At 32.5% G+C, this 17,676-nt stretch overlaps 1 protein-coding gene across 1 annotated transcript in view; it reads right to left on the minus strand.

The window, feature by feature from the left end:
• Nucleotides 1-1,155: 1,155 nt before the first annotated feature.
• LOC127728450 (protein bark beetle-like) overlaps nt 1,156-17,676 on the minus strand; it is a 30,623-nt gene continuing 14,102 nt past the window's right edge. The window contains exons 10-15 of the mRNA XM_052235834.1: nt 14,779-17,307; nt 12,983-13,655; nt 10,986-11,158; nt 10,325-10,419; nt 8,340-8,547; nt 1,156-6,184 (exon numbers count right to left, since the gene is read on the minus strand). Of these exons, the coding sequence (XP_052091794.1) occupies nt 3,999-6,184; nt 8,340-8,547; nt 10,325-10,419; nt 10,986-11,158; nt 12,983-13,655; nt 14,779-17,307 (5,864 nt within the window). The 3' untranslated portion in view covers nt 1,156-3,998. The remainder of the gene's footprint in view (nt 6,185-8,339; nt 8,548-10,324; nt 10,420-10,985; nt 11,159-12,982; nt 13,656-14,778; nt 17,308-17,676) is intronic.

Genomic DNA, 17,676 nt, shown 5'->3' on the forward strand with positions numbered 1-17,676 from the left:
TAAAATCTAAAATTTATAAAAATCGAAAGGGAGCTCAGGTCAATAGATATAAACAATTCACTACAATTTCTTGCAAGTTGGTGAAAGCATTCTTGAGTTATTGTCCAAAAACTGGAAAATCCCCCTTTTTTTAATGAATAAAACCCAATAACTCGGAAACGTAAAATCTAAAATTTATAAAAAACGAAAGGGAGCTCACGTCAATAGATATAAACAATTCACCAAAGTTTCATGCAAATTGGTTAAAGCGTTTTTGAGTTAATGTCCGACATGTTGACGACGGACGGACAGACGGACGGACGGACAGACGGACAGACGGACGGACGGACAGACGGACAGACGGACAACGGTATACCATAATACGTCCCGTAAACGGGCGTATAAAAATTGAGGTTATGTCAAATGAAGCCTTCCAGATGCACATGTTCAAGTACATTTACACACAAAATATTTTCAATATATCGTTATACATAGAAAAGATAACAGGATTTACCAAAAAAATGGTCAGTACAAGAGACCACACCAACCACTAAAACCTGATTACTTCCCAAAAAAATGCACAAACAACAGTGAACAACGCATGGTTTAGAAGGCCTGACCTAGTACAGGCACAAAATGTAGCAGAGCTAAACTGGTTTTACATTGCACAAACCTTCCCCTTGCCAAAGACCATATGTTGTTAAAGTAAAAACCAGCGACTAACATTACCACCAACTTGTACAAGGAGACAAAAGACAGCACACAGTCTGGAAAGCAGAGCCAAAATGTGCTTGTTACTACAGAGAGCTAGTAAAGGTCAAGGTCTTATAACATATGTCAGACATATGTATTACTCAGAAGCAATCACCATACTGAATATTTTTGACCTATTAATTAAGTTATTAGGAACAGACCTCATCTGGAAAACAATCAGACAAATAAAGAATAAAAATAAAGTCTAGGCCAGGTGACAATGACTGGCTGACAAGATCTCCTCATTAACACTCTCAACACAATTTGGTGTTCTCCAAGGTGAAAGTTGGGATAAGATATTGAGGTATTTGCAAATTGTCACTGTTATATAAAGTAATTCCTTGCCAACCACAACTTTCTTCACAGGCAAGTTGATTAAAAGCACAAATTAACTTTGATGAAAATTAAAACTCATAATGCAAGTAAAAGTCATTGTAAATGTTATATTATTTTTTCAATACAAAAATGATTTCACTAAATTATAAAGTCATTTTTTTTTTATAAAAATAAGTCTAAATCATTAGTATAGTACAAGTTGAATTGAAACACAAAATATATATGTGATAATATAAGGGTGTAAAAATGGAATGATTATGAATATAAATTTACAGTAAAAAAAATCACTGCCTTTAAAGTTTGGAATGTATGTACAGAATATTTACATTTACAAAAAGTCTGATAGGAATGTACTAAAAAATATCTACATTCTAAGAAATGTAATTCAGTAGTACAATATACGAAAGTGAAAATTAAAATGTTCAACATAAATCTATTTTATAGGAATCAAATATACAACCATTATTCAAAACATGCTTGCTATGAAATAGTGTAAGGATCAAGATTTTGGTAGCATATAACATATTTTCAATTGAAAAGCTTTAATAGCTTTGCTGTTTCTTAAAAAAAGAGAATATCAATAATCTGCAATAAACAAAGAAAAAACTTTAAAAAAGAATGATATGTAAACAAGGAATTGACTCTGATAACCTGAATCTTCTGGTATTGTTTTTATTTACCATTTACAATGATTATCTCAAAGCTTTCAATCACAATTAAATTGTTCTAACCTGTCCCTATGTTAAAAAAAAGTAGAAATATATACATGTTATAAATCTGAAATAACTTACACATTTGATTGATATGTACATCACAACATCATAAAAACTTAATGAATATTATAAAATTCGAATTTAAAAATAACAAAACAAAAAGCTATCCTTTGATTTTTGTTATCATTTGCAATGAAACATGATATTTCCTTAATGCATCATAATAGCAACTAATTATGTAAAAAAAGTATTAACAAAAATACTGAACTTTAACGTAAATTCAAAAAGGGTAGAAGTCCATAAAAACTGACTAAATCCATGGAAAACAACTGTTTTATTCCTGACTTGGTACAGGCATAATAGTATGGTAATAAACCTTACCAAGTTCAATAAAATATATGCACCCAAAAATCAATATCATTAACATCAATTAAAGATTTTCTGTCTCAATTATCAATCAAAGTATGGATAACTTACAAAAGACAGCAAACTTAATAAATTGGTGGATCATAACACATATAAATAGAACTTGTCTTTTTTATTTGCTTATACATGTATTTGAAAGTGAAATCATTACTTCTAGAGTTTTCCTTTTAGAGTTGTTTGGTTTCTGTCTTCTCTTTGAGACAAACACAAAACCTTTCTGTAGTTCTTATAATTCCTTAACATATACTATACATCCACTATCTATAAAATAAACTATACATACAGAATTTCAAAGAGTACTTGCAAATGAAATTAAAACATTATGGCACTTATGGTAAATACACAAAAATGTAAATAATTGTGATATGTATTGATTTCACAACCTTTATGTACAATAGAATTCATTTTAGAATGTATCTAACAATATGATGTGGAGTTCTATTTATGGAATTGACATATAATGCATATATTATTGTTGATATGTTATGACAGGAAGGTTATATTGGTATGCACACTATTAAAATTTACAAAGATAATTACAGGAATGTTTGTAAATTGAACAAGTTATTTCCCCCCAGAAAAATCATTGTTAATTCTAAGATTATCATTATTAGCCATGGTCAAGCTAGTTAAATTTAAATTATACTTTTGGAGGAAGATATATTGTACCTGATAATTATTTAAAAAATTCCTTGTTGATTTAGAGAATAAATAAAAAAAAAAAAAACAGTCCAATGACCCCCCTCCACTTCTGTTTATAAGTTATTCACATTTTTTTACAAAAGAGTATCTTAATTTTTTCTGTTTATTATTTAGTTCAAATAAAAAAGACTAGAGGATACTGGAATTCACAACCATTAATGATGATTCCAAATGTATTTTATGATCATTGTATATCCCTGATAATTCATCCCAGTGTAAAAAGTGAATTCAAAATTCATTACAAATACATGTGTATGTAATATATAAAAAAGCTACTTCAAAATGGAATATAATAAGTATTGTCAAATATAAAAACACATTAAATGGCTTTAGTGACTATTAAAATATTTCTACATAGATCTACTAAGCTTTAAAACACAATATCTTGATTTACTAAGAATCAATAAGTCATGATAAAATTTTAGCAAACAAAAAAACTTAATTTTTTATCGGTGAACCTTGGGTTAAAAAAAAGAAAAAAAAGAATAAATGTTACTAAATATATAGAGGCAGGAAAATACTTCAACATGTAAAGTAAAATTTGAAAAGTCTGGTTAAATGTGTCTCATTCTTAATTCTTAATATAATACAAAAAATTAATAAAGTATATAAACAATTCATCTAAATCTATATGTATCTACAAATATATGGTTAGTTTAGTATAATATTCCCTTCACATATTATTTGAAAGCACAGTATTTGCACACTTGCCCTACTTGAAAACCCTGTCATTTAAAAAAACAGCATCAAAGTTTTCATTTTGCTCCATAACTTGTCAATCAAACTGTAATGGACTTTGTACAAAGCATTCATTGTGCTGGGTCACCTGTGTGATATCTAACAAATTCACAAAATCCAATTTCCAAATAGAATTTGTCATGTTATCTTAATGTCTCAAAATAAATAATAAAAAAGCACTAACAATTACTTTGAGCAAATATAAAATGTCAATCTAAGTACCTTAGTGTCATTTATTTTATTGGTGCAATCAATATAGGAATGTCTATTTTAAACTTTTTTCCAATGACAGATATATACCGGTAGTTTGATTTTAATCATCATATATTACAAGATGAGACACAACCTCTTTTAAATTTCTGTTTCTATAGACTGATGTTGCTGGGGTTGATTCTGAAGATGGAGTACACCATCATGTATATTTTCCTGGCTACCATTATACCTGGGTGCACCTCTGCCTCCTAGGTTTTCTCTGCTTCCATGTTGCAAATTATCTCGACTACCTCTATATTCCTGCAGCTGTTCTCTACTACCATGGTATTTTGGGAGACCATGGCTTTCATCATAACTTGGTGGACCATTGTTGTCATGGTAACGATCCAAATTTTCCCTACTTCCATGGAAACCACTAAGGTTTTCCCTGCTTCCATATGGAAGATTCCCTCTACTTCCGTACCTATCTTCCCTATTTCTTGGTGTTTCTGCAATATTCTCTCTACTTCTACCTAGTCGAGTTGCTGGACTGGCTAAATTCTCCCTACTGCCAGTGTATTGGTAGGACGGTGCAGAAATGTTTTCCCTGCTTCCTGTGTATGGATATCCCTTATCTGTAATATTTTCTCTGCTTCTATTTAGCCTATTAGTTGGTGTTGCAAGATCCTCCCTACTTCCACCATACTGATATCTTGGATCAGCAATATTTTCTCTCCTTCCATTGTATGGATAACCCTGGTCTGGTATATTTTCCCTGCTTCTGTTGAGATTAGTTGGAGTAGCAAGGTCTTCTCGACTGCCACCACGATAGTATCCAGGGGAAGGCAAGTTATCCCTACTATGATGATGACTACCATAGTCAATACTTGAGTAACTATCCTTCATATAGTCCATATTCTGTAGGTTATCACTGGCCAGAGATGGTGGATTAGAAGTAGTTGGCTTAGACAAGTCATTCATGGGTATTTGAATATTTAGTTGTTTCTGGTAAGGTTTTTTGGACAAATCTTCATGACTTCCAATGTATCCTTGATTATTATGACCAGATTCATACGAAGAGTTATTTATACTATCATCATCACTATCTTCACTAGCACTGGTTTCTCTTAACTTATCTGCCAACCAGTCAGGTTTCTTGTGAGCAAAATTAAGATTTTCACGGCTTAAATGGAGAGGAGCAGGGACTGTTCTATCATCTTTTGTTCCTGTATAGTCACCAACACTGCTAACATTACTGTTTCTCGTTGATCTTGGGCGTGGGACTGGTCTAGGTTTCTTTGGGGATACATCTGGTGAAGATTTATATGTGTGACCATCTAATGGAGGTGGAGGAGTAGGAGGATTATCAGGCTGAAGAAAACTTGTCAATGATTTAGACCTATCAATGCTCGGTGTGTGTTCATTTGCATATACGTTATCCATAGAGGGTAATTTTTGCATAAGGTTGATTTCATTATTAATCTGTGAAAACTTTGTTGGATGAAATTTGACTGTTTCAGCATCAGTTTCTGATGTAACGTCATCAAACTCATTGGTGGAATACCCATCAAATGTGTCATCAGTCATAGTGTCCACATGATCATCGCCATGTTTCAACAATTTCCTGTCAAGGGAGGATCCAGGAGAATCTATTGGTTTTTTCAAGTATGCATTCTTCCTATCTGCTAGCTCTGCTAATCTAGGGTTTTCCATTTTGTTTGGTAACCGTCTACCAAGTCCAGCTCTTGTTGGTCCACCAAGTCTTGGTGAATGACTGAGGCTATCTTTAGAACCATATCTATCATCCAAACGTTCTCTAGATCTTGAAACTCCACTAGGGATATCAAGCCTCTCTCTTGATCCATTAAATGTATGGCCATTTCTCATTTTGTCACGGTTGTCAATGACATCTTCCAGATATTCACGAGATCTATGAATATTTCTGTGCATTTCATCTTTTCTCTCGTCTATACCAATACCACCAAGTGTAACAGATTCGTCTGAATCGTATATTTTATGCTTTGATGATGTCATAGAGGCAGAATATTTACCAGAGGATGATCTATCATCATAATTTCGTCCACGTTTCCTTGGAGATCCATCTGTCAACATACTAATGGTTGACCTTGTATGTAATGTCATCCTACTGTTATGGAGTGATGTTTTACTATATGATGATCTTATTGAAGCAGCTCGTTCAAACCTTTCATCCTTTCTACGTTTAGACTTGACATACCACAAGATGATAAGGATGATGACAATAATGAGACCAGTACCAAACACACCAGCTGATATTCCAATAGCCATTGCCAGGATATCTGATCCAGGTGCAACTATGTAGGGATCTGCAAATATTAAGATATGTACATAATTATAAAAGGCATTTGTGCAGTGTTCATTTTTTGTTGTTGTACAAAATGATTTCTATTATGATAAGAATGACAAGCAATGACAGAAATAAAACAGAAGTTATTACATGTAATGAAAACTGAAAATGTAGTTTGCTCATGTATGTCAGTATTTACACAATCAATTTATAAAAAATAATAATTATGGTTAGGCCTTAACTGGTTTTGATATGTTCTATTTAATCTTATTGTACAACATTGATTTGTAACATATTCATAATTCCTTTTTTTACTGTAGATTCATTATTATTCTTGGGATTCTTGGGTGAACCACTAATTTCAATGTTCAATGAAAGAGAACTTTTCTATAGGAATGTGACTTTGCACGACCACGAAATCAAATATCCACGAACATACAAATTTTCCTTGATCAATGAAACTTGGTATTCTAATATGACATGCTTCTTTCGCTTTGTAAACAACACCGTAATAAAATACTCGATATATCTATACTTAGCACAGACTCAGAGATATACATAATAATGGATGTTACAAAATACCTCCTACGTAAATCCACATGTATCGGAACTTATTTGCAAACGCTATCCCGATTTTATTGTTTTAAAAATTACAATTGAAAAAAGACTATCAAATTTCTATTCTTATTCGGATGCATAACAAAAAAAATAAATGCACAATAGCTCGGAGAAATCTACAAAATCAAAAATAAATTAAAATTCCGCGAAAGTCCGTTAATGCTTTTGGCGCATTTAAGTCATTTCAAAACATGACGTCATACAAATGAAAACGCTAAAGCTGAAGGTTTTTCTGTTACGTGAACCATGGAAGTTTGTATAATATTGCATTAAAATGAATATGAGGCAGGGTTTGTTTTATTTTCTGTTCTATTGCATTATTCGCATATTTACTGATTTCAGCAAGTCAACATGACGGCTCCTTAGTTACGAAATGTCAACTCTGGATTTGACAGTAGCTTACAAGAAAAACATGTAAATTACAAATGGCAAATGTTGGGTTTGAGAGTTAAAAGAATTGAACACATTTTTTCTAGCAGTTATTTGCGAAATATTTGCTGCAAGCCACATATTTATTAGAAAGTTTAAGCTTTATCTAACAGGGAGTAAAAAAGAATAGCGACACACACGGCATACTCACCCTCGCTTCAGTTTTTAAATGACCGTATTTGTCCTATTAGAATCGAAATAATTCATGGAAGCCATAGATTTGTTGTAAATTTACACATGGCCTGGGCCGTGATATTCGTTAATTTTATCCCTCGCTAACGCTCAGGATAAAATTCGAATATCACGGCCCAGGCCATGTGTAAATTTCCAACAAATCTATGGCTTCCATGAATTATTTCTTAATCCACAAAAATAAATGAATCTACAGTTATTTATCTGATCTCATTGCATTATGATTATTAGATGGAAAGGAATAAAAATAAATTTCCCAATACCTGGCCTTCTGGTGTTACCTCTCCAATTTATTAAAACGCTGTCTATTATGTATGTCATACAATGTCAATATTGTGAATAAAATGATTGTAACAATGACTAAAACAATATAATAAAGTATGAAAACAACTTTGAAGTACAGCCACCGATAGAGTGTAGGATGAGATGATTTCATATCAGGTCAAATACATGAGCTTGTTTTCAGTAACTGTGTGTTTGTATATGTGCATGTTTGTGCTTGTGTTTCTGTTATCTATTACACTATCATTATGTTCATGTTGTCTTATGTATTTTGTTAATGTGTTTTGGTATTTGGACATTTTGATGTTAATGGCAGATAATTTGAACCTTAAAGCAAACCATAATTGACCCAATATTTCTGAGAGCTTCATTACAATAATATTATTGTTTAATATCACTTAGCTCATTACTATAACTTTGGAAGAGCCATTGCTGTGTAAAATGTAGGTCAAGGCGAAAAAATCTTTCCATGGGTCATTGTATATATTTGAGATGTTCACATTGACAAAATTCCTCTTTAACTTGCAATTGCTTAATTTGGGACCTTAAAAACCCATAACATAAAGCATGAAGTACAAAATGGGACTTAAGTAGCACTTTCTTTCCGGGACCTTTGAAAACATTCAAGTTATGTCTCTAAAAAAATATAATACCTCTTTCACAAATGAATGGGAGAAGCTTCCTGTGACATTCTTGCTGTGCAACGATATATGTGTCCTTCAATGAGCTGCAGTAACCTTTAGCAACCTCAGCATATACCCACACTGTCAGGTCATCAACATAAACATTCTCACTCAGTCTAAGTAAATATTGGAGAAAGTTCTCTTTATCTTTAGAATCTGCAAGATAGCCTCCGGCTGCCTGTAAAAAAAATTAATTTACATTAAAGTACTACAAAATATTTAATATCATTGCAAACATTTTTGAGTGACTATACATTAAAATATACCAGAAAGTAATCTTGTTAATTAAAGGGGATTGGTATGTTATATTTTTAGGCAATTTGTGTCTAAAGTCAAGAAAACTATTTTTGAATGTAGCGTCAAATTTTCTGTTTTTTTTCCGTTAGAGGAGGAGGTGTGCTATGGGTGTTATTTGCCCTAGAAATAAAGCATTGCAAAATCATGTGAGTTTTGTGTAAAAATAATTGATTGGTATTCTGTGGATTCAATATTATTTGTTGGATACCAATTTTTGTTGGTTTTGTGGGTATAGGTGAACCATGAACTTAAATGTTCATAAAATTTTGAATTTTCTATAGGCTTGTATGCAGACACTGAAAAAACCAAGAAATCAAATATCAACAAAAATGCAATTTTCCTCAATCCATGAAAATTAGTGTCCATGAAAATAAATGAATCCACAGTATATAAAATAAAAACTGTCAAGGAGACAAGATGCCTGCAATATTATGAATATTAACTGGGATTTTTAAGGGTAAAAGATGGCATGAATTAAAAAATAAGAAAAGAATGTGTCCATGTGACTTAGATGCCCCGCTTGTAAATATGCAAGAGTCAATGTACTAATTAAAACCTATTGACGTTCTGTATATTGTCATTAAGGGATTGCTCTGGGGAATGAGTGCTCTTATTGTTCAATAACAAACAGTAATGGGGTAACCCCGGAATGGTGAAAGTGATGCCACTCTAATTTGATCTTGATTTGTGTTTGGTGGTAATAAGCATTGTGTAAGTTTCATAAAATTTGGTTGAGGCACAGTAAAGTTAGAGTACAGAAACAGCAAATTCATCAATTTTTCAATTTATTAATGGGACACAACTCAAGAATGGTGAAAGTGATGCCACCATAATTCGAACTTGATCTGTGTTCGGTGGTAATTAGCATCTTGTCTAAGTTTCATGACATTTGGTTGAGGCAAAGAAGAGTTAAAATGCAGTAATGGCAAATTCACCAATTTTTCAATTTATAAAGGGACATAACAAAAGAAAATTGAACGTGGTACCACCAGAATTCGAAATTGATCTGTGTTTGGTGGTAATAAGCATTGTGTATAAGTTTCAAAACATTTGGTTGAGGCAAAGTACAGTAAGAGTGTGGAAATGGCAATTTCAGCAATTTTTCCATTTATAAAGGGACATAACTTTAGTACGGAGAAAGTGACTCCACCAAATTTCAAACTTGATCTGTGTTTGGTAGTAATAAGCATTCTGTATAAGTTTCATAACATTTTGTCAAGGCAACCTAAAGATAGAGAACGGAAACCAATTTCAAGACATACATAGGTACATACTGACAAGGGTAAACCTTAATGCCCTCCGCCACGGCATAAAGGGTTCTTGTCTGTGATTGCTGCTGTCTGTGTGAAAGTGTTAAGTTGACATATTTTGAAAGAATTACAGAATTTCACTACCTTTATAATATCAGGGGCTTACAATGGCTCTTATAAAGTTACCCTTTAGAGTTTCATCTGTAAATTTTTGACTTATTTTTCACTCAACATGCATATGCAGAACTAGACAATGTGTATAGTATGCTAAGAAAGAATCTATAATTCTTTATGACCAATCCTCTAAAAAGAGGCAACTCACTAATATAGCACCACATTCTTAGTGTAAAAGATATATCCTCTTATAAAGAGAAAAGATAGTCTACAGAAATTAACTTTGTAACTTACTTTACAAAATTCAATAGCATCATAGTAGGGCAAGGACGCTCCCATGTATCTGTAACATCTCTGGTCATTTAATCTCCAACCGGGTGGACATTTACCTAAAACATATCAACTCATAGATATAAAATTATTATTTTTTAAAATATCAGTATATGACAAAACATATCACTGTTAAGGAAATGTGTCTTCTGACCTAAAGATTTTCCTTTTGACAAAATGTTTGTATCTTTGATTGCAAGTACACGTAGAAACTTTCTTAATCATAATCTTTACTGTTTCTACACCAAAATAAAAATAGTGTTAGCCATTTATAGTTTCAGACAGTGTTAACAAACAACAATATTTTGGTATTTAATTTTGAACATATTATATTACCCAGCATGCTTAACATTCTAAACAGCAAATTCATTTTGATTTATGTAATGAGATATTGACCACCTTAATACACAAAAGGTGAAGAAATACTTTCACCAAGTTATCATTGTATCCTTTGAAATTATAAAAACAGTCCTTGTCTGGTTCATCAGTAGCAATTAATTGTGAAAGGAATACATGCATAACTTCAATCATCATTCAATAACATTAAAACATGACAGAAACATGGAAACTCGAGATATTTTTTTTTAACAACAATTTTTCAAGAATGAAATTAAATGAACCTTACCATCAATTAGTGATACATTAGTGACTTTAATTGGCAGATAATTAACAGTAATTAAAGACTGGTTGTCACGATTATCCCATATTCTACCCAATACAAAGTTAGATCTCTCTGATCCCCACCAGTTTTCTCTGGCATCTACTGGTTTACTCTGAACAGGAATACCATTGATGTATCTGTAACAATTCATACAATTCTCTTCATTTGCAACATTCAATAATATTCACTCATACCAATCATATCTAAATTGTGAATATTTCGCTAAATATGCTGAAAAGAGTTTCTCCTAAAACTTCACTTAAATAGTTCTTCTGATATTACAAATGGTTAATCTGGTCGTGTTACAAAAAAGATTTTACTGCATGTAAATGTTATCACAAATATGGGGTTTTCTAGTGGAAGTAAGGTTTCCCTTACCTGAAGTTAATAAAAAGTGAGATTTCCTATAAATATTTTTATTGTGACTTTAGCTATGAAGAAATCATCTTCAAATATTTCTTTTCGTCTATGTAGATTATTGATAAAGGTCATTATCACGCTGTTCTTGTGAAGTAAATGCATTTTGTATTTACAGGGAATTTATATCAAATCAATGATTTACTGTTTGAAACCATACATTTCTTTATTGTATATTTTTCTGCACTTTTCATGACAAGGTTAAATGAAATCTTCTCTGATGTACAGCCACAATATTGTAAGAAGACATGATTTCTACATCAGCAGATACTTTGAACTTGCATTCAGTAACTGTAGGCATTCTTTGACACAGTTTTATTAAGTCTTGTTTCAATAGTACCTGTGTTTTTCTTTTTTTACGCAATAACATGTTGATGATATTTGAATATACCCTGCTTTGTGAAGAAGCAGAGGGGTGGGGGAGGTTGTTACCTGAAACTCAGAAAATTACTACCTTTTTAGCTGCGATACATGTAAATGTATTTAAAGGGGCATTAGCTACCAGATATAAAAAAAAAAAATATAGGTTTTTTTTTGTTTAATCATTAATGAAAGTGAAATAGTGAAAAAAATGTATTTAAAGGGGCATTAGCTACGAGATATAAAAAAAAATAATATAGGATTTTTTTTTGTTCAATCATTAATGAAAGTGAAATAGCGAAATAATAATTCGCTTTTAGCACCCATTTTGGTTCAATTTTGTCAAAATAAGCTAAGAAACTTCGCTGATGAATTATTCACTTGCAAGTGTATAATTCGACCTCATTGAATCCATATTCATGTGATCTCAATTTAACCCCTTAGCTGGACATGGGTTTCGCATGTATTCAGCTATTAAAAGGAAAAGAATGTCAACATTGATAGTGAAATAAGGGTAAACCATTTGCTTGACTGATTCGATCCATCAAAAATTATTCTTATACAGGTAAAAATGATGATAAACATTCTTTAAAACCTACGATATGAAATCAAACAGACCTAGAAAAATCCAATTGCACGTGGTCACGATCTATTTCTATTTATGTTTATATTGGGTTATATGACCGTCTGCAGTCTTCAGAGGTCATTTCGATGGTTAATTAGATGGCATCTAGACAAAAATACACACAAAATGTTGATACATATTATCGAGTCCATGCATTGTTAATTGTTTATTTTAGACTTTTAGTAATTCTGATATACATTATAAATCAAATATGAGAATTTGAGTCAAATCGGTGAACATGAATGTGATCAGATAATCATGTTGCCGTTTTTCATATTTGTTTTTTGAATGTTGTTTTGTACATAAATCAGGCCGTTAGTTTTCTCATTTGAATTGTTTTGAATTTTCCATGTGAGGGCCTTTTATAGCTTGCTATGTGCCTGTAAGTGGTATGGGTTTTGCTCATTGTTGAAGGTTGCACGGTGACCTATAGTTGCTAACTTCTACATCATTTGGTCTCTGGTAGAGAGTTATCTCATTGTCAATCATACCACATCTTTTTATTTTTATATATGTACCAGTAATCAGAAATCTAAAAGGATAAGTGATAGTTACTTACTGAATAATAGGATTTGTCTCCAGTTCAAAGTCACACTCAGGATTTACAAGGTAGTTTGTGTTTATTAATGGATGTCCACTTCCAACTTTAACTGCTGATCTTTTAAGAGCAGTCACATTGTTATTGGAGAGCATATTAGCATAAAACCTCTGTAGAGCATCTGTGTCAGCTTTGTTGAAAATTCTCAGTATATAATGACCAACGTTACCTTCAATGGTGTTAAAAGTAAAGTTTGTTCCTACATTCTGCATGTGAACAACATCACGGAAATCACCAGCTGAATAGTTAAAGATATGATTTTCATACAAATAGAACTGCTGGAAATGATGACCACTTATGTTCAGTGCCTCACCATTTGTACCATACGAAAAAACATTATTGGTGATATTAGCCTGAAGATGGCTGGCATAACTGTGTGCGCTGGCATGTATATACATACCACCTTTGTTTTTATTGACAAGACTGTGCTGGAAGTTAAGTGTAATTGTGTTTTGGATATTGAAGTCAATAACAGGTGGTGAGGTCAGATTTAAAATAGCTAGACCATTTCCTTCAATCCAACAACGGTCAAAATAAATTGAAGGGTTAACTTCTCCTATATTCTGATAATGAATGGCACCATCCTCATTATTCCTCAACACAATGTCTTCAAATTTGTGAGATGTTGTACTGTCTGAAAAAAAGAGAACTTTCCTTTGAATATATATCTTTAGTCTATTGACCCCTTACAGAAATAAACTAAATAGAATAGTTTTTTATCAAAACTATCACTGATTTACAATTTGTAAAATGGCTAAAGGTTTCAGTACATATCAGTAGCATAAATCACATGCACATTCAGGACAATAATTATTCAAATGAATACGATTATACCTTACTTTGAACTAGACAACCTTGTTGGGTTAGATTTTTAAGGAAAGAAATGTTAAATTCTTGAAGACTACATTTCTTTCAAAGATCACCATCTAAAAAGATTTTTCTAAAATTCATTTTTTTCTGAATTATAAGCTAAGTAAAAATCAATAGGTAGGAAGATTTACTATAAAATTCTCAGTCAATCTAAACAGTTTTTAATGATCAAGATAATATTTAATTGATTGATTGATTGATCGGTGTTTAACACCACTTTCAACACTATTGTGCTATTTCGTGGCGGTCAGTTTTTATTGGTGGAGGAAGCCTGAGTGCCAGAGAGAAGCACGACCTTCGGTAGGAAAACTGACAATCCTAGTCAATTAAGATTGGAGTCGAGTGCAACTGCCCCGTGCGGGAATCGTAATCACAACCTCAGTGTTGACTGGCTAGTGATACAGTAGTTCGACTACTTAGACCACTTGGCCACCCAGGCCCAAAAAGATAATATTAAACACACTGCTTCCAATTTGAACTGTTAAATTTATATTTCATGTAAAATTTTTGAACCAAACTGGTTTCTGGTAAATTTTTCATTATTGTCCATATAAATTTATTGTTTTTATATCAAAATGTTGCTTCCCAAAGTATTAAAGTACTTTGATTGAATCTACAATAGTTATTGAGCTTGTGTTGAGACATGAACATGATGAAACAGAACAATAATAATTTCACATCTAAGTTTCCGCTCACCATTTCAATTTTAATTTTCTAAGAAATGAAACTTTTGATTTTATCTGAAACTCATTTTTACCAAATATTGAAATGTACCAGTATAATTGCATGGACATAAATGCAATTTTTGTCAATTAGCCAATTAGGAAACACTCTTTCGGGGAACTTATAATAACTAAAACAAACTATTGCTATGGTCAAAGACCTACCTGGATAATTTATCTGTTTCAGCGGTGATGTAACAATCTCTGCTACAAATCCATAATGTTCATGAGCTGATGATGCATGGATATGGACAGAAATTGAGTTTGATGTAGCCAGATATCGTTTGGATATTTCAGCTTCTGTACTATTAGCTGTCAACTCTGTTATCAACGAATCTGTGGTGACAGCTTTGCCATCAAATATCTCAATAACATTTCGATAAAAGTCATCTTGATATAAATTAAACTGCAAAAGTCGAAATGAAACTAAGCGTACACTTTTACTGCTTTCTATGACCTTGACACAACTGTGTTCATACTGAGAATACTTGTAATAGACTACAACTCTGTTCTCTAGATGTATTTCTTTTTCCATACGGCACATATCTATTAGTCCATTCATGTAATAAGGAACAGTATTGATTATCAATGGAGTAAATGAAGATGTCTCATCATCACTAGATTCTCCATTTAACATCAGAACGTTGATTCCATACCCCAAGTTTCCAGAAGCATTAACATTACTCACTTCTAGTTCATATCTTGGTGAGACAAGGTCAATACCATTCCACACACATCGGGTAATGTTGATGTTCTGCATGACAGGAGTGACATATGTAGACTGAATGGCCCCCACTTTTTCACCATGTAACATTCCTGCCCCATCAATGTCTACATACTCTAACTTAGACATCTGATCTTCTGGTACAACTTGAACTTCTGTGATTTCGTAAGATTTTGGTGCAAACCTTATGTTGCCCCAATAATCCTGTGTATTGTCTAAAGTCCTTTCCCCACATCTTATGAAAGTGTAATTTGAGGCTTGTATACACTTCTGTATGTCATAATTTATTCTTTTCATGCAATGACTCAGTGAGGGTTCATCTCCACGACAGTAATATGAATATGTCCAAAACTCTTTGATGAAATACATTGGTTTACCATACACAAAATAGTCGTAAAGATGAGTAAATCTAACATCTACATTAACAGTTTCAAGTCCAAGTTCACGACAAACCACTTCAGCTGTTTTCTTGTTGAATTTACTATCACACATAAGTGTCCATGTGCCTGTTGTAGTATTTTTAAGTTGTAAGAATCCCTGATTGGCTGGAATAGTCCCATTACTACCTCTAATTAACCTCACATCACTGCTAGAAGTTGTGTGTGGGGTAGATCTTTTGCCTCTACAATTATTTCCAATACCGATACTGGTTTTCATGGCAGGTTTAAACTTAATCCTCGAGTAAACAGAACCTCTGGCAATTAATTGTCCCAATACTAGTATTCCAACGTTTGGTTCAAAATGCAATTCAGTTCCAGGCGGAATAATAAGTTTTGCATCAGGCATGATAGTGAGATCAGAGACAACTCTAATTGGTGTTGATTGTGAAGGCAATGACAAATCTCTATTACTGATTCGACCCCCTAACCTTTGATAATCTAAATCAGGATTCTCCTGACTACCAGAAGCTATGGCATTGTCATTGATAATATCTGCGGCGGTCAGATGAGGGAAGTAATCTGCAATCACATAATTATTCCAGTCGTCAAAGTCAAAAATCTTTTTTCTGATATTATACTGTACCCCTGTTCCCCACCAATTCTCTTTTACATTTAATGTGTTTTCAACTAAAAGTGAGTAAATTCCTGCTACCATTTCAAACTGAAGTAAAGGATTTGTAAAAATATTTCTGTTGAAAGTGATATTCTGAACTCCTCTGATGGCTACAGCGTAGGTTACTGGGTTACTGGATGACACACATGTGTAGTCAGAACTTGGGCGATTATCTGAAATACTATTCACATAAAATTTTCCAACACCTAAATTGAAGTATTCTGAGTGACTAGTCATATCTAATTCCACAGCATATTTTCCTATGTTACGATGGAAAATATTATTGTAAACAGTTAGATCTTTTTCCATACCCCCAATGTAAACAAGTCCACGAAGACATGAGTTATCTTGGAACAGTGAATTCATAATGGTAACATTAGCATAATATCCATTGACTGTGAAAACTGACTGTTGATTGTTTTGTATGCGACAATCTTTTACAAATACAGAATGATATTTTCTTTCAACAATATCATTCACTCTGGGCAATTCAATGTCAAAACCTCCATATTTATTCCACCTGATCTCAGAATCGTTAAATATCCACTGCCAAACATTATTTGCAAAATCAACATGATTGTGATCTGCAATTATTCCTTTTCCATTTCTGTGAAATTTACATCTCTCCATTTTGTACTTTATCACACCTAGTCTTTCTGGTGTTGTCATTTCCTCAGGTGTAGGTATCAGCCTATCATGATATTTAGTTAAGCTGGGTATATACATGGCTTCCTCTACATTGTCAAAAACATTCACCATTTCAAATCTAAGCTCCTCTTCTTTGATACGATGGAAAATTTCTAATTTTTCATTTGATGGATTGTTATAGTGCTTGGTAAGAATTCCTTGCTTGTTTTCCTTTATGGTACAGTTGTACATATGGATCTGTGAGTATGGTGGATTAAATGGGTACCGTACTGGAAAAAATTTGAATAAATATTTCAATAAGACAGCGTACAGTATTTTAATACAAAAGTATAGTCAGAATTTAGTAAATTACATTTTAGATGTCATATTTGTTAATGTACTATTTTTGTTATTATGATGTTGTTACATGTATGTTTTCAGAACAGTCATCATTACTTATTCAAAACATTTATATCATCTACTCAGCTCTTTAAAAAATCTTCATACTATGTATTGCAGAGCTGTGAAGGTGTTGTTTTGGTGAGTAATTGCTGTAAATGATCTAAAAAGGTTCATATTGTGTCAAGCAGCTGATGTTTTGCAATATCTGTATATATGCTAAAAATTGATAATCTGATTATCTTATTAATAAGTTTTTT

This window comes from Mytilus californianus, unplaced genomic scaffold, assembly GCF_021869535.1.
Source record: "Mytilus californianus isolate M0D057914Y unplaced genomic scaffold, xbMytCali1.0.p SCAF_1, whole genome shotgun sequence".
Taxonomy (NCBI): Eukaryota; Metazoa; Mollusca; class Bivalvia; order Mytilida; family Mytilidae; genus Mytilus; species Mytilus californianus.